Source organism: Bufo bufo, chromosome 3 (genome assembly GCF_905171765.1).
Source record: "Bufo bufo chromosome 3, aBufBuf1.1, whole genome shotgun sequence".
NCBI lineage: Eukaryota > Metazoa > Chordata > Amphibia > Anura > Bufonidae > Bufo > Bufo bufo.
Window position 1 is genome coordinate 352,372,513 of NC_053391.1, and position 26,399 is coordinate 352,398,911.

Below are 26,399 nucleotides of genomic sequence, written 5' to 3' on the forward strand. Positions count from 1 at the left end.
ATATGCAGGCCTGTAATTTAGTATGCTGATGATATGTGATATATTTGATAAGCGATTATCACAGTATTCTGCCTCGTAACAGTGTTATACATTGAAGCATATCGTAAAATCATTTACTTAAATGTAGTACGTTCATCTCATGTGTGTGTGTATATATATATAAGGAAACGGACAGCACTTCCAATAGAAAATCGTGATTTAATCGACCCAAGTGGGACAGTGAGGCAACGTTTCGGCTCGGACACAGAGCCTTTCTCAAGCTGAAAAAAGGCTCTGTGTCTGAGCTGAAATGTTGCCTCACTGTCCCACTTGGGTCGATTAAATCAAGATTTTCTATTGGAAGTGCTGTCCGTTTCCTTCTACATTTTTTGGGTAAGAAGCTATACCCTGGGACATAGCACCCGTGGCATTTATTGTGAATTGGTGCTGCCAAATCTTTTCCTTTTGTATATATATATATATACACAGCTGAATAAAGGATTCCACTTTTTCTTCACCAACGGACGTGCCGCGGTGTCATTTATTCACTTTATATATATATATATATATTATATATATATATATATATATATATATATATATACACATACATACATATACACACACACAAAACTTTTATACAACTATATATATACAGAAATAAAATTCACTATTGCTTGAGAAAGATCCCACTGAGAGGATTGAAACGTTGCTGTATCTTTGGTGAATAAACTCACGTTTTTCTGGATGTGCTGCAGAATTCAATATTTTATATATATATTTATATATATATATATATATACACACACACACACACACATTTAATTTTACGAAGCATCCGTAATATGCTGCTCGGTTGGTGTGTTTTTTTTATAAGAAGTCTGTTCCCAGGAAATTCACTGGCAAACCAGGCACAATACCTTGTAGCTGAATGCAATAGTACTTTTCACTTAGCGACCCATTGCTTCATTCAGCAGAAAATGTACTTTTAATCCATATGCAAATTAGCATTTAAGTGCACTGAGGGAGGGCCCAAGTCACTCTGCACCCTCGCTCCTCCTGTTTCCTCTGCCAGTCCCTCTCTTGCCTTTTTGTTTGACAGGGCCAGGCCAGTGGCGTGGAGAGTAGACATTAAGGGACCAGCTACAGCCAGCCTGGCATTTCAGTTCTTGCACATGATCTGCACATGGGCCCCTTAATAATTGTGGCGCATATGACATCAGTGGGGGATCAATTAAAACTGCTTTGTAAAATGTTGGTGTCACGGCTGAGGATGGGGAAAACCCTCAGCCGTGCGATGACTGAAGATGATGGTCGCTGCTTCGCCAGGACAGGACAGGAATCAGGGAGCAGGTCACCTCCTATTATGTCCCTAGTTCTGACCCTGACTCCTAGCTGTATGAGCCGACCCTGATGGTAGGAGGGCTCATACTCCGGAACCTTGGGGTCCCTACTAGCCCTCAGGGTGGCCCTGAACTAGGAGCAGGGTAAGACGACCTGTTCCTCCTAGATGCGGACGAACAGGAGTCTCACAGGCTATGCTACAAGGAAGGGGAAACAAATACAACATATGAATATGGCAGGTGAACTAAAGCAGTTCCAAACCTACCTGCCACAGCCACGCTGACTAGAACCCATGCATAACTACTGCTGTCCACAAACATATGAGGGACACAGAACACAACACATATCACACAGGTAATCCAGGACATCCATAGTTGCAATAAACCGATAGACCATAAAGACATCTTCAAACATCGGACATAAAGTTTATGACCACAAGGGTGGCCCTCACTGGCAGATGGTATATAACCAGGAGGATGACATCAGCTAACCATGGTTGAAGTACCCCTCAGAGTCTGGCATCCAGCAGGAGCTAAATAGCCCCAAGTGGCCACACCCACACACACACACAGTGTTCACACACTAAGAAGGGAGTTAACCCTTCCTACACCAGGCAAGGGAAAAGCCACTTAAAGGGGAAGTGTACAAACAACAATCACACTGCAGCTGTTACCGCCGGCATCGACATGCGTGGCAACCATGTCCTGGGAAACAGCCAGAAGGCCGAGACACTGCCACCACATGTACACAAACCACACATTGCCACGGGCAACCGCAGGTGACGAAAAGTGTCACAATACACACATACAAAACCTTGTGCACCACAAACAAGGAAAGTGCACACATACAAACACACCAAGACAGGTGCAACCGCATGCACTTGACAGCAAGCTGCCTAGCAACCGCTCAGGCCGATATACTGCCAAAACATCATGTTGCCAGCGGCAACCACACGTGAGGCAACATATTAACAGCACTCACCAGTGGTTGAACAATAAGACCAAACCGCAGGCAACTGCATGCGGGGGAGTCACGACCATGACCATGACCATGGTCATGACAGTCGGTCCTAATGAATGTCCCTCGATATTTGTTGGATGCTCAGTTATTAATAAGATCTGAATCTACTTGACAAACTTAAAGGGACTGGCCCGTTAGAAAGTGTCTGATCGGCGGGGGCCTGATCGCTGTCCCCCATCAATCACAAGAATGGGGACCGCAATTTGAATGAAACAGTGGTCATGGACTGCTGCTCCATTAAACTCCATGGAACTGCCAGAGACAGCTGAGCGCTTGTCTCCAGCAGTCCCATAGAGTTGAGGGAGCATACTGCCACTCCATTCAAACGGGAACACAGGGTCCCTGTTCTAACGATCCGTGGGGCGCCAGCAGTCAGACCATAGTCAGTCTTTGTAATGGGGCAACCCTTTTAAGTCTTAACATAAATAGTTTGTCAGAATTTCTATACATTTATTGAAATATCAGATAATGGTCAGAATAATTTTTTATGAAGCAACAAATAATACTTAAATATAATGAAAATCAAGAGATTTCCTTACAAGCAAGGGAAACAATAGCTTGTTGTATCATGGCATTAATACAATTCTCATCACCTTCCCGCAGATAGCTCCTGGGGGAGGAGAAACAGGGGGTGGTAGGTGGAGAAGAAGTGGGACGGGGGCTGATCAATTTGAAATTGCTTGCAGTGCCAAAGGTTAATATTGGAGAACTTATGCTTGTAACTGAACACTTCAGATTATAGTAATGTATTATAGAATTGCTATTTATGCATTTTTCTAGTAAATTTTAAATTGGCTTTAAAGGTTGCCTGAGCTTTTGATATTGATTGCCTATTCTCAGGATCAATATCAGATCAGTGAGGGTCCAACTCCTGGCAGCCCCGCCGAACAGCTGTTTGAAGAGGCTGCAGCACTTGGTGAGCACTGCAACCTATTCCTAGGCCAGTGACATCACATTCATCATATGGCCTAGGTGACTAGGTTCCAGTGAATGGGGCAGAGCCGGATTACTAAGTACAGCCGCTATACAATGGACAGGGCTGTACTTGGTAAGTCGCAAGGAGGTCAGGGTGCTCACTAGAGCGTCAGAGTCTCTTCAAACAGCTGTTCAGCAGGGGTGCCAGAAGTCGGACCCCCACTGATCTGATTCTGATGACCTATCCTAAGATTAGCTAATCAATATTAAAAACCCGGAAAACACCTTTAAAGGTGGTTTCAGTTGGTCATTCCGATCTACTCCTAGGCTTCCTTCACACACACTATTTTGCAGAAGTCTTGAGACTTGTAAAAAATGCCATGCATGGTTTTCTTAGGCCCTACCTAGAGCATGCTACAATTTTAAAAACAGCACCAAAAATTCAAAAAACATGACATAAAAAAAACATGTTTGTAGTGCTTTTCCTAATTCATCTAAACATCTAGCCACAATTTTTGCCAAAAAAGTGACAACGGCTGGTAGATCACAAAAAAACTAGCATTTTTCCTAAAAACGCTGTGTGTTACGGGTGCTAAGTATTTTGTGACTTACTGAAATCTATTAAAGTAAAGAACAGAACTTGATGTCATATGTACACCAGATGCCTGTACATACGATGTAACAATCTGCTATATAACTGCTCTAATTTTAGATATCATAATGGTTTCATTAGCCAAAAAAGACACTTCGCAAGCAATTGGAATTTAATATTAGTCCTTGATCTATCGGAAAAAATAAACGTATATTAATATTAAATATGAAACTCTTATTACAGATTTGTTTCACATGTTAAATGGGTTGTCCAATCGTGAGAACTTATCCCCTATCCACAGGATAGGGAGTAAGTGTCTGATCGGTGCGGGCCTGACCACTGGGATCTCCACTAATCACAAGAACGGGCCCGTGCTCCCCTTCTGAATCGAGCTGCAGGCATGTTTGGGACTGCCAGGGAGTGTACATGCGTGACCGCTGTCCATTGAAATGGGGGAACAAAGGCCCCTGTTCTCGTGATTGGCAGGGGCCCCAGTGGTTGGACTCCCCATCGATCAAAAACTTATCTCCTATACTATGGATAAGGGATAAGTTGTTGTAATGGGACAACCCCTTTAAAGAGGACCTGTCAGCAGGATGAATCCTATTAAACCAAGCATAATGCCTGGTAGTGTTGATCTTGCTGATTAGACATCACATGACCGTACTTGTGGTCCGAATTTGATCCGCATATATAGTGGATCACATATGGACCCATCCATTTCTATGGGCTGCAAAAAAATGTGGACTGTCCACATCCGTGTGGCCGTTCCACAAATTATAGAACATGTCCTATTCTTTGTTTTGCGGACAAGAATAGCCAGTTCTAGTAGAAAAATGCTGCATGCACATGGCCGGTATCCATATTTTAAGGATCTGTGGTTTGTGTACCACAAAATGGATAAGGCTGCGTGCATGAGGCCTAACCTGATACCTGTCTTGGGAAGACTGGTTGAGATCTCCCAGAGGAAAAAAATACATTTTTTATTCAAGTTAGTGCTTCAGAGCACCAAGGAGCGGGCCCAGCCCCTCGGAGCACCTCAGCTTCTCTTCTCAATTTGCCAGTGCTGGCCATGCCTCTTGGTGCACCGAAGCCCTCATTTGCATAAAGAATAAGAGGAATATTTGTGAAACTGTCTAAAAGAAATACGGTCTTTGTTGGCCATAATAACCAATCACAGCACAACTTTTGTAATCTGCTTTTAAAAAATGAAAAACTCGCTATAATGTGTGGCTATGGGCAACAAAGACCATTTCATAAATCTGCAGTCTTTCTTCTCGGAAATGCTGCAACCAATTTTCACAAGACATGTATAACTTTAAAGAGGACCTTTCATGGGATTATGTGTTAGAAACTGGTATGCTTACCAGATAGGGCGGCCCCTACAGATGCAGGCACTTTTTTTTTTAAATTACCCTCCGTTCCGCCGCTGTGTCCCCCACTCTTTTTGGCGCCTGATGTACTAATTTAGAGTATCGGTACAGGGAGGAGGAGACATTTGGTTTTCTCAATGGGCGTCTCCTTCTCCCTGGCTGTAGCAGGGTCCAATCGCAACGGAGACCATCACAAACAGAGAGAAAAAGCTGCTTACCAGAAGGAGACGACCATTGAGAAAACCAAATGTATCCTCTTCCCTGTACCGATGGTTTAAATTAACATATCAGGAGTCAAAAACTGCGGGGTAGCGGAGGTATATTTTGGAAGGGAAAAAAAGTGCCTGCATCTGTAGGGGCCGCCCTATCTGGTAAGCAGACCAGTTTCTAACACATTATCCCATGAAAGGTCCTCTTTAAGTAGAAACAACCCTATCAGGAAGTATGACTGATTTCATAGGGTTGATACTGCTAACAGGTACCCTTTAAGTTTTCTGTCTAAAAGTTTAAATATGCAACAGAGAACCACAAGAAATGATTGAATATATTTCTTTTTATTCTCCATTTTATGACTTCTTTGTTCATACATGGCAGATTTCTTTCTCTTTTCTGCCCCATTCATCTTACTAAACAAGTTCGCAGAAATCCACGCACAAGCTGCAGAAACAAACCCATTCAAATGTATGAAACTGATTTTCAGTTGCAGACATTTTTTCTGCAAATCTGCCGCATGAGCATACCATTTCAGTTAGGCCTCACGCACACGACCGTTGTTCTGGTCCGCATCCGAGCCGCAGTTTTTGCGGCTCGGGTGCAGACCCATTCACTTGTCCGCATCCGTTCTTCCGTTACGTAGCGCCGTTTTGCGGACAAGATTAGGCATTTCTACAATGGGCCGCCTGTTCCGTTCCGCAAATAGCGGAAGGCACACGGGCGGCTTCCGTGTTTTGCAGATCCGCAATTTGCGGACCCCAAAAAAAACGGAACAGTCGTGTGCATGAGGCCTTATCAGAAGGGTGGTCATCCAGCTTTCCATCAATACTACTGCTCCAATACAGCTGCACAAGTAGTTAAATTTGCCATTCCATGGATTGGGAAAGTTGAGTGACAGCCCCTTTGAAATGTATAATGCTGGTCATGATGGTTGCCATGTAGGTTTGTCAAAAACAGGTACAAATACAAAAGAGGATATCACAGAAGCTTTTATGTACTGGTGACTTCTTCATGTTAGTGGTAAACTATCATCTCTGGATGTTTCAGGGCACCGGCAAAAACATGAAGAGCAGGCAAGCAAGCATTTCTCAGAACGCTACAGTGATCTGGAGCTAATACGGAGGCAGGGGATAAGGGTTCAGCCCAATCCTAATCCAAGACCCTCACTGACTAACCCAAACCCATTTAGCAACCAAGCTCAAACACAAATACAAGGTAAGATGATCTGTTATTGCTCTTATACATATTTATCTTACCCTTTTACTAAGAAATATACGAAGAGACAGAAATATGGATAAGTATTGATGGTTTCTCTTGCTAATGGTTGCATTTGGTTATTTAGAACAGGATTTATAGGGCCCAGTTAATATGCTCTAGGCTAAAACATCAGTATAATACTATACAATAAAAATGAATATGTACGTCATTAGAGAATTTTATATGCAGTGGAAAAAGCATTCTCTCTAATATTGAAATCCAAGCAAATGGACATTTGCCATAATGTTAGGATAGCACCACCTGCTGAATCTATTGAAGAGTGTTTCTGTGTCCACCTCAGTGAATGTGCCGAGGTGGACACACATGCTTAGTCTTACCTCTCTGTCTGCTCTCTCGGGACTGGTGAGCAGCCTGCTTCTGAAACTGCAGTGCTTTTCTGCTTCTCAGAGATGATGCTCAGTAAGGCCTCATGCACACGACCGTTGTTTGTTTTGCGGTCCACAAATTGCGGATCCGCAAAACACTGATGGTGTCCATGTGCGTTCCGCAATTTGCGTAATGGCGCGGACAGCCATTAATATAACTGCCTATTCTTGTCCGCAAAACGGACAAGAATAGGACATTTTTTTTTTTTTTTTTTGCGGACCACGGAACGGAGCAACGGATGCGGAAAGCACACGGAGTGCTGTCCTTTTTTTTTTTGCAGCCCCATTGAAGTGAATGGGTCCGCATCCAAGCTGCAAATACTGCAGCTCGGATGCGGACCAAAACAACGGTCGTGTGCATGAGGCCTAAGTGATAAAAGAGTGAACCAGATTAGGCTACTTTCACACTCGCGATTTGGGCGGATCCGTTACAATAATACAATCGCATGAATCCGTCATGAACGGATCCGTTTGTGTTATCTGTAACATAGCCAATAGGAGACGGATCAGTTTTCTATTGTGTCAGAGAAAACGGATCGGTCCCCATTGACTTACATTGTTTGGCTCAGTTTCGTCAAGTGGACAGCAAAACGCTGCAAGCAGTGTTTTGGTGTCCGCCTCCAGAGCGGAATGCTGACTGAACGGAGGCAAACTGATGCATTCTGAGCGGATCCTTTTCCATTCAGAATGCATTAGGGCAAAACTGATCCGTTTTGGACCGCTTGTGAGAGCCCTGAACGAATCTCACAAATGGAAAGCCAAAACGCGAGTGTGAAAGTAGCCTTAGACACATTTTATGCAGATGGTTAGCACAGTGGCTCAGTGGTTAGCACTGGTGACTTGCAGCACTGGGGTCCTAGGATCGAATACAACTAAGGGCTCTTTACCACTTGCGTTGTTGGGATCCGGCGTGCACTTCCGTTGCCGGAGGTGCCCGCCGGATCCGGAAAAACGCAAGTGTACTGAAAGCATTTGAAGACGGAACCGTCTTCCAAATGCTTTCAGTGTTACTATGGCACCCAGGACGCTATTAAAGTCCTGGTTGCCATAGTAGGAGCGGGGAGCGGGGAGCGGGGAGCGGGGGAGCGGTATACTTACCGTCCGTGCGGCTCCCGGGGCGCTCCAGAATGACGTCAGAGCGCCCCATGCGCATGGATGACGTGATCCATGCGATCACGTGATCCATGCGCTTGGGGCGCCCTGACGTCACTCTGGAGCGCCCCGGGAGCCGCACAGACGGTAAGTATACTGCTCCCCTGCTCCCAACTACACTTTACCATGGCTGCCAGGACTTTAGCGTCCCGGCAGCCATGGTAACCATTCAGAAAAAGCTAAATGTCGGCTCCGGCAATGCGCCGAAACGACGTTTAGCTTAAGTCCGGATCAATGCCTTCCAATGGGCATTAATTCCGGATCCGGCCTTGCGGCAAGTGTTCCGGATTTTTGGCCGGAGCAAAAAGCGCAGCATGCTGCGGTATTTTCTCTGGCCAAAAAACGTTCCGTTCCGGAACTGAAGACATCCTGATGCATCCTGAACGGATTTCTCTCCATTCAGAATGCATTAGGATAATCCTGATCAGGATTCTTCCAGCATAGAGCCCCGACGACGGAACTCTCTGCCGGAAGACAAGAACGCAAGTGTGAAAGAGCCCTAAGGATAACATCTGCATGGAGTTTGTATGTTATCCCTGTGTTTGCGTGTTTAAGTATATAAAATAAATACATTTTAAAGGGAATCACCAGGAGATCCACTGATAAAACAGGCACAATACCTTGCAAGTAATTATATGATTCACTTAGCAATCTGCTGCTTCTGTCTGGAAAAAAAAAGTTTTTTTAATCCATATGCAAATGAGTAGTTAATTGCACCAAGGGTAGACCCAAGCCACTCTGTGCACCCCATGCTCCTCCTTCCTTTGCCAGACCCTCTCTCTCCTTCTTGATTGGCATGGTCAGGTTTCTGGATAGTCATTTTGCCTTGTCCATCAAAAAGGAGAAGGAGGGTCTGGCAGAGGAAGCAGTTGGAGCAAGGGTGTAAAGAGTGGCTTGACCCCACCCTCGGTGCACATAACAATTTTTTTTTTTCAGAATAAAGCAATGGATCACTGAGTAAAAGGTGTCATTGCATTTAGTTTAGCTAGTCCTACAAGGCACTGTGCCTGGTTTAGGGTTCATTCACATGGCCGCAATTTGCGGTCCCCAATGCACGGGCACCATTCATGCGGTGCCGCAACGGATCCAGACCCATTCAATTTGAATGGGTCCGTGATCCGTCCGCACCTAAAAAAAATGAAACATGTTCTATTTTATTTGCGGTGCGGAGGCACGTACAGAAACCCCTCAGAAGCACTCCGTGGTGCTTCCGTGCATCTGTTCCGCACCGACCTTCCGGATTGCAGACCCATTCAATCCGGATTGCAGATAATCCAGAATATATCATAATCTGGCACCTAGCAGTGACCATTGTTGCCAATTTAAAGAAACGTAGTTAGTTCATTGAAAGCAGTGGTTAATCTCCGAAGCACCTTGCACCCAGATCAGTTCCCTAATACAGTATACAGTATGTGTATACCTGTGAGCTGAATTTTTCCTTTACAAATTAAGCCTTATTCACACTTTTGCATTTTGTGTCATTATTGTAAGCCAAAACCAACAATGCAACATGAATGGCAAGAACAGGATTTGCACCTCTTCCTCGTGTTGGACATCTGGTTGTGGCTTACTAATGACTGTATTTTTTGTCCGCATCCAATCCGCATTGTTTGCAAACTTCAGCACTGTGTGCTGTCCGTATCTACTGTATATGTCTGTTCTGTGGCACCCCCAAAAATATAGGACATGTCCTAGTCTTTTTTACATTATAGAAAAGGATTGGACTGTTCTATTATGAACCAGACGTTCCATTCTGCAAAATGCAGAACGCAAACAGCTGGTATCAGTGTTTTGCGGATCAGCAATTTGTGGAACGCAAAATCGTCTACGGCTGTGTGCATGAGCCCTAATAGTGTACCAAAATACTGACCTAAGTGTAAGGCCTCTTTCACACGACCATTTATTTTTTCCCTTACGGGCCGTTTTTTGCGTTCCGTATATGGTCCATATACGGAACCATTCATTTCAATGGTTCCGCAAAAAATCTACACCGTATGCATTCCGTTTCCGTATTTCCGTTTTTCCATTCTGTAGAAAGATAGAGCATGTCCTATTATTGCCCGCAAATCACATTCCGTGGCTCCATTCAAGTCAATGGGTCCGCAAAAAAAACGGAACATATACGGAAATGCATCCGTATGTCTTCCGTATCTGTTCCGTTTTTGCAGAATCATCTATTGAAAATTTTATGCCCAGCCCAATTTTTTCTATGTAATTACTGTATACTGCATATGCCATACGGAAAAATAGAACGGAAAAACGGAACAGAAACGGAAACACAATGGAAGAAAAAAAAAAACGGGACAACGGATCCGTGAAAAACGGACTGCAAAACACTGAAAAAGCCATACGGTAGTGTGAAAGAGGCCTAAATGAGGCCTTAAAGTGATCTGACCAAGGCCTCCTGCACACGAACTTTGCGGATCCGCAATACACGGGTGCTGTTCCGTGGGCATTCCGCATCGCAGATGCAGACCCATTCACTTCAATGGGTCCGCAAATCCGGAGATGCGGAATGGTGCGGGACGGAAGCACGGAACGGAACCCTACGATAGCACTACGGAGTGCTTCCGTGGGGTTTCGTCCCGTACTTCCGTTCCGCAAAAAGATAGAACATGTTCTAGCTTTTTGCGGAACGGCCGGAATGGGTGAATGGGTCAATGGGTTAAAGTGAATGGGTCCGCGATCCGCTGCGGCTGCCCCACGGACGGTGTTCGTGCATTGCGGGCCGCAGCACGACCACGGGGCGCACACGTTCGTGTGCAGGAGGCCTAATGGGAGAGATCAGTATGAAGGTAGTGAATTCCTAGTGGCTGCTTTTCTCCAATTATTGGAAATATTAACAGAATTGAAGGACCCTTTCCCGTCTATGTTCTGTCCGTGCCGAGATAAGAAGCTGATATGTTGTACATATGGTTTTCACTTACAAATCCACACACTGCAGTCTGAAGATGTCACAGCACAGTATGAACCAGGACTGCAGATAACTTTACGTAACTGAAACTTTAAGCAGATATCTCCCACAGCTTCCTCAAAGCTGGAACATGCCTGTTGTCACTTTTGCTGGCAGTGTAACTGTTAACAGTATTTTGGGATTGGAAACAAGGTTTTTTTTCATCTCTATGGGAAATGCCCCCAGGCTGGAGGTATTTGGCATGCAATTAAACAAAACACTGCAGAGCTGTCATTGGAAAGGCTGTGCTACTGAAAGGCAAGCACGTGAATGTATGTGCATCTGTGTGTTTAAAGGCCCACATGTATGTCTGATTCTGTGGTCACACTAAGAGCACCATTGTGTTAAGTTTTCTTCTGTGCCAAGGGAGCAGATAAATTGGTCAAAATGACTGAATAAGGTATTGTAGTTATGGGCAGCAGCCCTCTCATGAGAAAAAATATCACATTTTTAAAATTGAATCAATAACATGTAAAACAATATATATATATATATATATATGTATATATATATAGGAATAAGAATACTGTGCAGAATGTTTGCTTCATGTCTTTCATATCACTACACACAAATATATATATATATATATATAACATTTTGACTATAAGAAGCACGTCTGTAGTCGGCGAGAAATAGAATGCAGAGGGTCACTGTAGAAGAACAGCATACGGGCCCCTCGCTCTCCATAGATCACCCCACTCCCTTATGTCTCTCTATCAATCTAGTAGTACTTGTGAGTTATGAAAGCATTATATTAGTGCTTTACATGTAATCTAATAAACTGTAGGAGGTTGCTTTTAAGGTGGCAGTGTACCCCCTTACCATCTAAGGTTACTTTCCCACTAGCGTTTTTACTGGATCCGGCAGGGCTCAGCAAAAACGCTTCCGTTACTGATAATACAAACGTCTGCATCTGTTATGAACAGATCCGGTTGTATTATCTATAACATTGCCAAGACGGATCCGTCATAAACTCCACTGAAAGTCAACGGGGGACTGATCCGTTTAACTCTGACGCAGTCTGACACAATAGAAAATGGATCCGTCCCCATTGACTTTCAATGGTGTTCATGACGGATCCATCTTGCTCCGCATCCCATGACGGAAAGAAAATCAAAGCATGCAGCGGTTTGCTCCCCTGGTATGGGAATGCAACTAAACGGAACGGAAGGCATTTTGGAGCATTCCGTTCTGTTCAGTTACATTTTGTCCCCATTGACAATGAATGGGGACGAAACTGAAGCGTTTTTCTACGGTATTGAGATCCTATGACGGATCTCAATACCGGAAAATAGAGAAGCTAGTGTGAAAGTAGCCTTAGTCCTTGTGCAGTGGGGACAGTTATCAAGGTTGATGTTTCCATACACCAGCCTTGATCCCTGTTCTGGAGTAAGATGTGCTTACTTATCAAGAGGCATTTGCCTATTAATTAGGCGCATCGCTGGCTCTCTGTGTGCCAGAAGTTTCCGGCATAAGTTATAGCAAATCCAGCAGGCTGTGGTAGGCTCCGTCCCCCTCTTGCTAAGAAAAGTTGCAAATTATGGCACAAATATGGTGCTTAATATAGTGGTTTTTAAAGATTTTTTTTCAAGAGTAACAGTTGTTTCATTTTTTTCATAAATGAATAGTACAAGCGATTATATGTAACTTTGTAACATATCATCAAAGAAATAAACTTCCTTCTCCTCTTGTCAGACTCCTCTCCTACTGATAATGCTTAGATAGCACATCTTCACTGAAGACCTGCCTGCTCACTGAAGGATCAGGTTATATAGAACTCTATGGAGAGGATAGAGAGGGGAGGAGGAGGAAGAGCAGGGAGGGCAACGAGACTAAGAGCGCAGCTTGAAAAGTGATTTACTCTCTAACTTCACTGCTCATTAGTACTTTAAAATGCCCTCCCTTAGCCGCTCCTGCTTCTGCAGGTGAGCTACAGAGAGTTAGGGAGCAGATTATTCTGTTTATCCATGTCCTGTGTCTGGACAGCCATGATTACAGCTAGACTCCACACTAGTTCTGAAGAACCCAAGAATTACAGATTGCAGAGGTATATGGCCAGAAAGTATTATTCCTCACGTACACCTACATGGCAGCTTTTTCTTAAAAATTATCTGAAATGACAGTTAGACTTTAAAAGAAACATCAGTTGTCGTGATATAGATAATGGAACAGGAAAGTTGCATATTGTAAAAGGTGAGAAAGAAACAAGGAAAAGGAAATAGTAGATAACATTCTAATGAAAAAACAGTGACTAAAGTTGCGACTTTCATGGGTGGAGGTGTCATCTGAACAAGACTTCAGAGAACTAAAAAATACCCTGTGGATACAGGTCCTAGAAATGTACTCGAATCTACTGTGTTAACCTTACTAATATACAGTAAAGAGAAGGATTTATAAAGCATATACCTGTAGTTGCCACCAGACTATATCTAACTAGCGTCGAGCGAATTTCTGTTTTAAAGTTCGGCGTACAAGGTTCGGGTTATCCAAGAATTCCATTATGGATTCCGCTACCACGGACCATAAGTTTTATGGTCCGTGGTAGCGGAATCCAAAACGGAATTCTGAGATAACCCGAACCCAAACCTTGTACGCCGAACTTGAAAACAGAAGTTTGCTCATCCCTATATAAAACAATTCAATGGTATCATCAAGGTATTTAATGAAGGACATACAAACCGAGCATGTCAAATAGAACACATGATTTCAAAAAGTTTGCAAATAATATAGTAAGGCCTTTTGCACACGACCGTATGGCTTTTTCAGTATTTTGCGGTCCGCAAAAAACGGATCCGCAAAAAATACGGATGACGTCCATGTGCATTCCGTTTTTTACGGAACAGCTGGCCCCTGATAGAACAGTACTATCCTTGTCCGTTATGCGGACAATAAGGCCTCTTGCACATGAAAGTTTTATTTTTCCGTTTACGTTCCGCTTTTTGCATTCCGTATACGGAACCATTCATTTCAATGGATCTGCAAAAAAAACTGAAGGTACTCTATATGCTTTCCGTTTCCGTATTTCCGTTCCATTCAAAGATAGAACATGTCCTATTATTGTCCAAATAACGGACAAGGATAGTACTGTTCTATTAGGGGCCAGCTGTCCCGTTCCGCAAAATACGGAATGCACACGGACATCATGTGTATTTTTTGCGGATCCGTTTTTTGCGGACCGAAAAACGGTTATACGGAAACGGAAGGCATACGGAGTACCTTCCGTTTTTTTTGCGGATCCATTGAAATTAATGGTTCCGTATAAGGTCCGTATACGGAACGCAAAAAAACGGAACGGAAATAAAAAAAATTTGTGTGCAAGAGGCCTAAAGGAGAGTGTCTGGGCTAATTTCTTAATAGCATGGTTTCTCTGACATCCAAACTGTCAGCAGTAGAGAGGTTTGCAGTAGAACTGTCCGATCTGCACACATGGTAAATAGTAGTCCATTACATACAGACAGGAGGTCAGGACAATTTCAGGGAATAATTCTTCATAGTCCCCCTGTGTTTTTATATTTAGGAATTGTTTGGTTAATAACAATATATTCTCAAATATTGCATGTAAAGTTGAAGGTAGTAAATAAAAAAAAGAAATAAATTAGTTTTGGTATAATTGTAGATATCAGTGGTCAGCTTGTTGCCTCCATACCCAGCATGCACTGCGTCAGATCATGTGTGTGAGTAGGCATACTAATCTGTTGCACTACTTCATTCTCGCGTCCATATTTTATAAATTAGTCTTTGAAATACAGAAAGATGTAGACTTTACTTATACTATCCATATTTCTTGGGCATCTCTCCATCACAGCTTTCTATCAAGAAATGGAAACAAGCATTGTCATTCATTTTATATAAATAAATGTTATACAATAAGAAGACATACTGTAAAACAAATGACTCCTGCACACGAACGTATTTTCTTTCCGTCTCAGTTCCGATTTTTGTGCGGACCGTATGCGGAACCATTCATTTCAACGCAAGTTATTCTGTGTGCATTCTGTATCTGTATGTCCATATTTCAGTTCCGCAAAAAAATAGAACACATCCTATTATTGTCCGTATTACGGACAAGGATAGTACTGTTCTATTATGGGCCGGCTGTTCCATTCCGCAAAATACGGAATGCACACGGACGTCATCCGTATTTTTTACGGATCCGTTTTTTGCTGACCGCAAAATTCATATGGTCGTGTGCATGAGCCCTAACAGAAATAACTATGTAAAGCTACATTCACACGACCGTATGTGTTCTGCGGTCCGCAAAATATGTTCGTGTGAATGTAGCCTAAAGAGGTATTCCCATCTGGGACATTGATGGCATATCGCTAGGATATGTGTGGGTCCCATTTCTGGTGACCTGCTCCTATCTCCAGAATGGCACTCCTCAAGTGTACAGATAGCAGCTCCGCATGCGTAGCCCGCCATGTTCACTGCAATGGGAGCTCTGGTATTCCTATAATTGTGAATGGAGAGGTGGCGAAGCTTGAGCAGTGTCCTTTCAATTCACTGCTATGGGGCTTGCTATTTTTGAATGGAGAGAGCATGCTCCTTCATTTCGAGGGGCCCGGTTCTGGAGATAGGAGCAGGTATCAGAGGTGGGAACTGCACCAATCTGAGATTGATGGCATATCCTAGCAATATGCCATCAATGTCCCAGATGGGCCAACCACTTTAAGGAGGACCCTTAACTTTCTATAACAATTATACAGCACATTTTCTTACAGCTTTGTAAAGGTAGGAATACATTGCCAATTGATTTTTCATTACATAGAAGGGAGTTAGAAATTGCGACCCCTGATTTCTCCTCTGGGGGAATATTCCACGTCGCTTTATAGACATTAGCATCACTCTGTCCCCAATGTGGCTCACAAATATAGTCCCTATCAGTATGTCTGTGGGAGGAAATCGGAGCACCCGGAGGAAACCCACACAAACACAGGGGGAACATACAAACTAAATGCAGATGTTGTCCTTGGTCAGACCCCAGAACCCCGGTGCCGCAAGGCACCAGTGCTAACCACTAAGCCACCATGCTGCCCAGGTTTTTCATTTCCCTTGAGCATAGCCAAGACAAAAAACCATTGGCTCATTGAAATCATGTCTTATATCTAAAGCTATATACTTTACTCTAGTGAAATGCATCAGGATTAATAGAAAAGAGAGAGACATGTATTTGCTTGGTATATTTAGTAGAACATTACCTCCTCCTCTGTGTTCTGGAGAGCTACCTCTAATTTAGATGTTTTTACAAGAGTTGATTTTCTGTGGAAACTTTCAAAGCCATGTCCTTTTAGGATGAAGTAGGCCTGAACATCATACAGCCGCCTTACCGTAATTGTGTCTGACATCTAGTAGCAAGCATTGGAATTTCCAGTTCCCCACAAGAATCTGACTATGAGAGACACAATATACACCGTTATTTAGGGACTGATATCTAATGTCAGCAGGAGCGGGAAATTTCCATACTCATAGCATAATATCATGGCAGAGGATTTAACTACTTTGAGACTGTAATAGACTTTCATATACAGTACAGTATAGTATATGCTGAAATAAAGACGCACGACTGCAAAAATACCTATGTATTGATTTTATACATCACCATTAAGCCTCATTCACACGTCCGTGTCCGTGCTTAAATCTGTGAAAAGGTGGTCAGCGATGCCTCCATGAAGATGTCCGTGATGGATCCATGTTGGGTCCGTGTGTCCGTTTTTTGCTGTTCGTGTCTTATCCATGTTTTCCTGACAGCTGAAAAATAATAATTTTCAAAGCATCTCTTCCTAATGATCAATGAACCACGGATAGTACCCGTGTTGCATCCGTGGTTTTCACAGACCCATAGACTATAATAGACGTGATGGGTCAGTGAACACGGACAAAATAGAGCATGCATCCGTGCTAAAACCGTGTGTGCTGGTATAACAGTAGATGCCAACCTGAATGTGGGTACAATCCTATGAAGAGAAGTTAAATTTATTAATGAATTCCACGTATCTGTTCAGCCAAGCATTGTGGAACCACAGAAAAGCTATTCTAGGGTTTGGTTAAGATCCAACTGAATGGGGGAACAGACGTTCTGCAAGATGTCTTTACTCTGGGGGTTTGAAAATAAATAGAGTTATAATAACAGACTGCAAGAATCGGACATCAGTAAATTATTCGGATATTAACTCTTTTGCTTTCGATTTCTCTCTTTTATGTAATGTCAGTACATTAGACTCAGTTTAAAACTAAAACATCTAAAAACCATAAGGCTTATTGATAGTACTTGAAACGTGTTGGAGATCTGCTATCTTTCACTTTACAGTCCTGTTTGTGATGAAGATCATTTTTCTGGCTTTTTGTCTTGCATTGACTATTGCATGTATATGGTACATGCAGAAATGTAGGAGGCTCATTCCATTATTGAGTTCAGACAACTTTCTAAATATAAAAGGTCTATGTCCCCAGACACTACTACAAAGAGATGCTAGTGGGTAGGGATGAGCGACCTTGTGTTCTCAAGTTCGGCGTACAAGGTTCGGGTTCGGGACATCAAATTTATGGTCCGTGGTAGCGGAATTCATAACGGAATTCTTAGATAACCCGAACTTTGTACGCCAAACTTGAAAACACAAGTTCGCTCATCCCGACTAGTGGGTGCGTCGAATACAAAATCTACCGTAATTCAAAAGTTTCAAAGTGCATTATATGAGTAAAGGATCCAGCAGAAGTTTTGGTTGCCCCCAAATACACTGGTGCAGCATAGGTCACTAGAGAAGAGGGGGATGCAGAATGACGCAACTGAATGGGGGGGATCTTTGTGATGCAAGATCTGGAGATCTAGGTAATGTGTCCATGGTGCCTGGCTGCTAGCAGTTTGCAATCAAGGTCCAGATGGATGTTACCAGTTGGAGGGTGTCCCTGCACAGCCTGACACTGGCAGAATAGATTGAATAGTGTCAAACTGTGCAGAGACACACCTCCAAATGGTAGCACCTATCTGTACCTTCATTGCAGACTGCTATATAATTTCTAGCAGGAATAATACAGGAATATTGAGTCATGAGTCATAAGAATAAATGCTCCAAAATTGTTATTACATGAGGAATGCAAGTAGTTACTACAACAGACATGTCTAAAGAGATGACAGGCATAACACGTCATCTACCTCCGATATATTCCCCATGTCTCATGTGCATGATGTATTGTGTGCTTGTGGATGTATTCACATAGGCAGCAAGCACATGAGATGTATTTTGAGCCTTACTAAGCAGCATAAGCCAAGAACACGGACGATACTAATCAGAAACGGTGACCTCTGCATGGCTTCTAATTTATATACATACCAATCCTTGCCGCTCTCCAAATCCAAAACATTGACATTTCCGTAGATAGATCAGGTCAGATTTGGAAGTTCTTGGTCCCTGGGCTCAGTCTTACAATGGTCAAATTCTTAAGGATAAATGGGCCCATTCACTTGGTGAAGCAGCTGGTGTGATTATGAGAAGAAAATAAACATATCCTTGAAATATTTTGATTGGCAAAGCAAAAGTGCAATTCAACACTCCAGCCAGCAGGCTGTACTATACAGAGCAATATAGGAGCGGGCAAGGCAAAATATATGAAAATACCGGTAAAATCTGCCCCTGCATATGCATCACGTGTCAGTTGTCACACATAGTTTTTTTTGACAGTTTTACTGCATTTTTTTTAAGTCAAATACAATTGTGAAGTAAAGACTTCTGCTGGATCTTCGGCTCCAAAAAATTCGTCAAAACTGCACCAGTGTGTTTTCAGGCTTAGTGTTTGATCTGTGTGCTCTCTGATGGATTATTGGCACAGGGATGACTTAGACGCATGTACAGTAATGTCATCTAGAAGAACTTCTCCCTTGTGTGAATTATTCAGATTAAGTATGACATTAAGAATCACGCAATGAAGTGAACAATCTTGCTACTGTGCAATTAGTGGGACATTTTCCTTTGGTTTTTGTACTATAATCCTTTACATGGTGTGGTAGCTGAAATTCCCTATTTATCAATGGGGGAATTGTATGAACTTGTCCTCATTTGATAAAGGGCACATGATACTTTTCAACTGTATAGCTATAAAATTTGTATAGCAATTAGTGGTCACAGTAATTCTTATTTTATTTAATTTTTTTACATTTGTCTACTAAACCGCAACACTTTCCGCTGGTTGCAACTGATAAAGTGCTGCATTCGTGTTCCACTGCCATCTGAATCTTGTCCATGGATGTCAGATAATTGCACAGATCCTGATATACAACAATCGGGAACAGAGTTGCCACTTAAATAGCATTTCTTCTGCCTCCCTAGGACCCACGAGCTTATGCTATGACTGTGATTGTGTATGCTCACATCAAGTGAAACTTTATGACCTTGCAGAATGTTTTAGGACTGTCCCATTGATCTGAATAGTTTACAGAAGTCCATCCACATGCTAGATGCATGGAACAGATTATTAACTGCAAAAATGTCTGTAACAAACCTGCTGCATGTGAATCTGCTATAAAAGTCACTATGGCTTAGTGTTACCATTAAGCAGGCAACACATCATTTTTGCCAGAACATCACTTAGTGGATATCTAAAATATACCAGAAATCTACCTGTGATATAAACAATTGTTCCCTTCTTCAAAGAAAAGATAGGACTATCAGCCAAATGTGCTTCTAGCAGAAAAGCTGGGGTTCACTGTAAGCCTCAATGGCAACTGTGTCGGGGAGACATCTATTCAACTGTGGTCAGCTCTAGATTACTAGCAACAGTAATGCTATACTTAAAGGGGTATTCCCATCACAGACAATGAGGGCATATCGCTAGGATGAGAACAATGAGAACGGAGCGGGGAAATGAACGGAGGGCGTACTGCGCATGCGCAGCCGCCCTCTATTCACTTCTATAGGGCCGCCGAGAATAGCCGAGTGCTGGCTAAGCTATTTCTGCCTGCCCCATAGAAACGAATGGGAGCAGGGGCCGCTCGTGCACGGTGCGCTTTAATTCACTTCTATGGGAGCAGTGCTTGGTGGTGGACGGACCCCGGGAAATCCGGGGTCCTCCAGCCACAGCTCTCCCCGCTCCGTTCTTATTGTAGGTGCGGGTCCGAGAGGTGGGACGCGCAACTATCAGACAATGGGGGCATATCCTAGCAATATGCCCCTATTGTCTGGGATGGGAATACCCCTTTTAAGGAGATGGTCCTATCAGTGATTGACAGCCTTCTTTCTATGACTGTGTATACAGAGAGAGCTATCTGTGTATACTAAAATATTGCATTAACATAAGTATTCAGACCCTTTACTCAGTACTTAGTTTAAACACCTTTGGCAGCGATTACAGCCTCCAGTTTTCTTAGGTATGATGTCACAAGGTTTGCAACACTGGATTTGAAGATTTTCTGCCATTCTTCTCTGCAGATCCTCTCAAGCTCTGTCAGGTTGGATGGGGACCGTCAGTGGATAGCCAATTTCAGGTCTCTCCAGAGATGTTTGATTGGGTTCAAGTCAGAGGTCTGGTTAGGCCACTCCCTAAGTCCCTAAGCCACTCCTGTGTCATCTTTGCAAATTCCAAATGGGGTGGAATTGGAAAAAAACGCAATCCCACCACCGTTTTAGGGGTTTTGTTCCCACGGCGATTTGTTTACGGCAAAACTGACCCATGCCCTTCATTCTCTGGGTCAGTACGATTTCAACAATACCCCATATGTATAGGGTTTTTATGTGTAAATAGTGTAAAAATAAATGTCAACTTTGAGATTTTATTTATTTACATCACCATATTCTGACCCCCATAACTTTTTTATACTTATGTCTACTGAGCTGTTTAGGGGCTCATTTTGTGGGACAATTCATAGTTTTTATTGATACCATTTTGGAGTGTGCATGACTTGTGGATCACATTTTATTTCATTTTTTTGGGTAAGAGAAGCAATGAAAAAATGGCAAATTGGCCATTTTGACCCTTTTTTCCATTACACCATTCGCTGTATTGGATTTTTTATTTTTTATTTTAATGTTATGGGCGTTTTTTAAACTTTTTTTATTTTTAATATATTTTTTTACTTTTTTTATATTTTTTTATCATCATTTTAAGGCTCATAAATGATCTTATAAAAAATGTTTTTGAATTTTTCATTTTGACCTATAAACGATTAAAAAATTTCTTTGCATTTTGTTGATTTCTTAGGTTGGCCTGCCATCTGGTGGCCAAAATAAGAATTGCAGCATTAATGCTCTGAATTTCTTCGTAGAGATTCAGAGCATTCAGCGCATGTACTGAAGTCCCAATTGCCCGCACGGAGCTTCAGTACTAAACCCGGAAGCGTGACCTTCTGGATTTTTGCGCATTCAGGTGCCGTGATCTCACTTGATCACGGCATCTAAAGCATTTAATTACCACGATCGGCATTATTGCCGGTTGCGGTAATTAGTCGGATGGGCTGGTAGTGAAAGGGTTAAGAATATGTCTGAACTTTGCTCCATTCAGCTTTCCTTAAACCCTGCCCAGTCTCCCTGTTCCAGTCGCTAAAAAACACCCCACCATGCTTCACTGTAGGGATGGTATTGGGCAGATGATGAGCAATGCCTGGTTTCCTCTAGACATGATTCTTCAACTTTAGGACAATAAGTTCAATCTTGGTTTCACCAGACCTTTGCACGGACCATAGAACATGTCTAGAAAGCTCTCCTATAGAAGGCAGTGTACATATCCTGTCTGTTGTTTCTTAGAGTTCATATGGCTGCTGTAAAGTATATCTCTAATTGTTGTTAATAGTAGCTCCGTACATTATCATGTACAGAAAATAGAATTGAAAAAGATCTATCATCAGAAAATACAACACAGACTGGAAAAAATTATATATACATGACTATCTGGTTTTCTTTAGTTGAAAAATTATAGGTAAAGCTAAGTACAGGGAAAAGTACAAATACATCCTATAGCAACCAAACAACCATTCTGATATATAAATGTATTATGAACTGCAGGAGTGTTACATTTCATTGAACCAATTCATCTTTTTCTTTATCCTTTTAGCAACAGATTTAAGTCCATTCTCCGACCCTCGACAGTTTGACCGCTCCTTCTCCACTTTACCGTCTCTCACAGAAACCAGATTTTCTGATACTCGTGTGCATTACCCTGGTGCCATGTCCTCTGCCTTTTCTTATACGGCATCTCCCTCAACAACTGGAATTGGAGGAATCAGCGTGACCGGTATGCCTACTACTACACGTTTCCATCCCACTTACCTTCCACCTCCATATCCTGGGTCATCTCAAAATCAAAGTGGACCATTCCAGACCAATGCATCTCCATATCATTTATACTATGGCACATCTTCTGGATCATATCAGTTCTCTATGGTTGCAGGTGAGCGTTCTCCTTCAAGAATGCTATCTTCCTGCACCAGTGTGACAGCAGGAAACAACTTGATGAACCACAACTTGACCAACCAGAATGATGGAGTGGATGCAGATGGAAGTCATAGCAATTCTCCCACCAGTCTAACAAGCACTGGAAGAATGGATGAGTCTGTCTGGAGGCCATATTAAACAAGACTTTATAGTACTTTAGCCAATCCATACCAACTGATGCTAGAATATCCAGAAAAGACTGGCCAATATATAGACATATTCAAAGATGTACTTATAATCATTTGGCAGTACTTATTATGGCATAACACACACACAAATATATCACAGGCGAGAATACCTACTAGATATGTCTGAAAATGACCGTGCGAACCTTGTTTTCACTATTGATGGCACAAATCTTATCACTGTTTGAGCATTATCATTTCAAAATGTAAAAACCATATCACTTACGATAATAGATATTAAAAGAGGGTAGTGAAACAGGGCTCAAATGAAATCCAAGGAGAACGTCTTCAGACAGGTTCCTAATATCTGTGCATTGAGGGGTATTCTGTTAAGGATAGAGTAATATATAGAAGAAAAAAAATAAAACTATAGCTTGCTATAGCAACTGAAAACTAACACAAGAAAAAGCCGAAAGGAGAAAAATGTCATAATGCAAAGATTGTTTGATGAGACTTCAAATGCGTAAAAATATATATTGTATTAAAAATTTCGTAATCTAAGACATTTCTATTTTCTTACTCAGTTATATTTATTTCCCAACAAGCCTTTGTTGTACACTTTAAATATTTCCTCAGCTACTTGAGTCCATCTACTTAAACTATTGGTAAGAAATAGCGAATAGGAAAAAATGTATTGGAGTAAAGTCCTCTTTTTAAAGTCATTTTTTAAAAATCCTTGAAAGCCAATAAAAGGTAGAGGCATACCAGCCCTTTAGTTACATGTAATACTGTTACTGGTGTATGTGATGATGCCAGATACAGAGATGGGGCTCTGACCACCATCTAGGGAACCTCATGAAAAAGAAGCCGGTTGCCACCATCAACACACCTTGTGCCTGTACTTGCTTGATAAAATGCTTGTGAATGCAATTGATCTTGTAAAGTCCTGAACACAAATGAAAATGGCTGCACAAAAAAGTATTACATTTCAAAGCAGTATGGAACCATATTAGGTCAATTTTTTGATAATTTTTCTGAGTGTTCTTTTTATATTGTTCCTGTTATTTTTTGTTGTCTTGTGCAATAATGCATTCTGTCACAGGAGATCAGTGCAGTATCTTTTCTAAACCAAGCAAGAGGCCCACTATTCCAACCTATAGATTGTTTCATATATTTACCTTACAGTTTCCGAATATCAAGGACTGTACATGTCTAGTCCAACATAGGACTCTCGTATGTCACAGTTTTCTGTTAATACACTGTAGTTGTGGCCTTGACTCTGGGAATGGGTAACGCCTAACATGTAGTAATATGGTGGACATAATATTAATATATGGTTTGCTTTTTTCAAGAGGAATATTAAAATATTTTCTTAAAAAAATAATATTTGCTTTGCACTATTTTTGCTTACTTTGACGATAGATTTTTTGGAAAAGCCTACAGTATTAGTTTTTTATTTATGCAATTGTATATAGGTGTTACTTTTTTAAAGAATTATTTTCATATTGTTTCAGAAATTGCATTATGTATTCGTAACCGCTTTATTTATTTGGTGCTGTTAACCCACAAAGGCAAAAAGATTTACTAACTATTTCCAACTTTTCAAGGCGATAATTCCAACCTAAGGGTACGGCCACACAGTTAGCGTTTTGCATGCAGTTTCGGAAGCCAAACCAAGAGTGAATAAAAAAAAAATGGAGAATTGTATCTGTTGTTTATATTTCCTCTCTTTTTATGATCCTCTTCTAATTTTGACTTCCAAAACTGCATGCAGACACCTATCCATGTGGCTGTGTCCTAATGGTGGAGCTTATATTACCTTTTAGGTCTCATGTACAAGGCAGAGCCACCGGGCACTGTATGGAGGCATGTGGAGCTCCTGCAGCTTTGTACTGAGTCGCTTCTAGAAAGCATGTAGGTGCCATATTATAACTTTTTACAAATCAGAGCTCGTACTGAGCCTTAATACATTTGTGTGCAGGAGATACTGTAAAGGCCTCCTGCACACAACTGAAGTGAGCTAGATATTGAACTGAAATCCGATAGATATTAGGGTCATTTATTAAGGGCAGTCAAATAAATGATGTGTGCATAAATACAATAGCTGCTTGACTGATGGCTTTGCTTGTATTTATGAGTTAATAAATACCATTAGTTATTAAATATATGTAAGCATTCTCAGTTTACTGCATACAGCCATCTTGATGCCATTAGAGGGATAATAACAATAAGGATCACAAAGTGTTACAAGGTGTCTTAAGCACTTTTCCTCTAAACTGTGTGCTTTGGAAAGGAAAGAGTTAAAAAAATGTCCTTCCATGGTCCAGGAGCCCAGTGCAGTTGTACATGTATGCAGGGTTAACTCTATCATCTCTATCATCATAAAGATCTATGGCTAGCGCTACACGGCGACGTGTGTCACGTGACATACCTAGGTACCGAAGCTGACTTCAGATCCCAGTATTAAAATTGCTTTCAAGTTGAATAATCGAATGCCGAAGTTATTCGACGAAGTCTCACGCGACTTTGGAGATAACGAATTTCACCTTGGCAGAGCCCCTACATTTGGACGCTGAATGGAGACGGATCTCTGAACAGCATTCAAACTAATTTTTGACCGAAGCGACTTCGGATCTATGATTAGTCATTAGCCATTAGTATTAAAATCCCGGACAACCCCTTTCAAGCCAAAATAATCTTAGTCCTGTACAACTATTTTCTTCTATATAGACCTTCAGAGAACTATGTTATATGTAACAGACCATACTCTAAGCTGCCCTTATTAAATCTCTTTGCATCTACAGCACAGATATGTGTAGTAAACTTTACTTGCGCAAATAAAGTAATAATTGAAGTACATAAAATGGCTATAAATGGGTTCACTCTTCAGAAATATGGTGCAGAATAAGACTCACGTTCACATGGCAAAATATGTGTGCTGAAAGACGGTAGAAGCTAATCTCTCTGAGAAAAAGTTGCATTTGGTAGTGTTTACACCTCCAAATATGCACCAAATGCGTTCCTAATATAAATCTATTTTATACCATTGCCATTGAACTGAATAGGGAACGCAGCATTAAAAATGCTTTGAAGAAGTAAAATGGTACATGCCACTTCTGAAGCATGTTTTAAAGTAGCTGTATAAAAATACTATGTTTTTCGGTAGTATTTTGAACCAGTATTGCACCACGTAAAATGTTTTAAAAGGCATGTTGTTGCCGTGTGAACATAGCCACAAGTCTAGACTGACAACCTTTCTCATTGCTCAGAGGAATGAAACTTGATAGATGGCTTTGGATAAAGAATGTATTTTATCTCGGTATTTATAATTTCAAGTCATAATTTTCCAGGTAACAATCAATGCATTTTGATATATATATATATATATATATATATATTCATAGAAATTAAATTTAGCATTGTATTGAATGACTTTAAACTGCGATCAGGGAACTGTAATTGTATATAGATTGCTTAAGGTGTATATTTCTTTTACACATGTTTTCATTTGGAAAAATGCAATTTAAATACTGTAAATATGGCTTATTAATTATTACATCCTGAAAAGAGAAATGTACAAATTTTAATGGATAATATGTTAAATAAATGTGATGAAATAATGCAACCTCTTCTACTTATTTTACCAATGTCTTCCCAATCCTGCACTGTGTGA

At 41.6% G+C, this 26,399-nt stretch overlaps 1 protein-coding gene across 1 annotated transcript in view; it reads left to right on the forward strand.

Annotated features, from left to right (window-relative positions):
* The window catches only part of RUNX3 (RUNX family transcription factor 3), a 62,059-nt gene extending 35,722 nt beyond the window's left edge, over positions 1–26,337 (forward strand). The window contains exons 4-5 of the mRNA XM_040424473.1: positions 6,484–6,651; positions 22,222–26,337. Of these exons, the coding sequence (XP_040280407.1) occupies positions 6,484–6,651; positions 22,222–22,739 (686 nt within the window). The 3' untranslated portion in view covers positions 22,740–26,337. The remainder of the gene's footprint in view (positions 1–6,483; positions 6,652–22,221) is intronic.
* Positions 26,338–26,399: the final 62 nt, after the last annotated feature.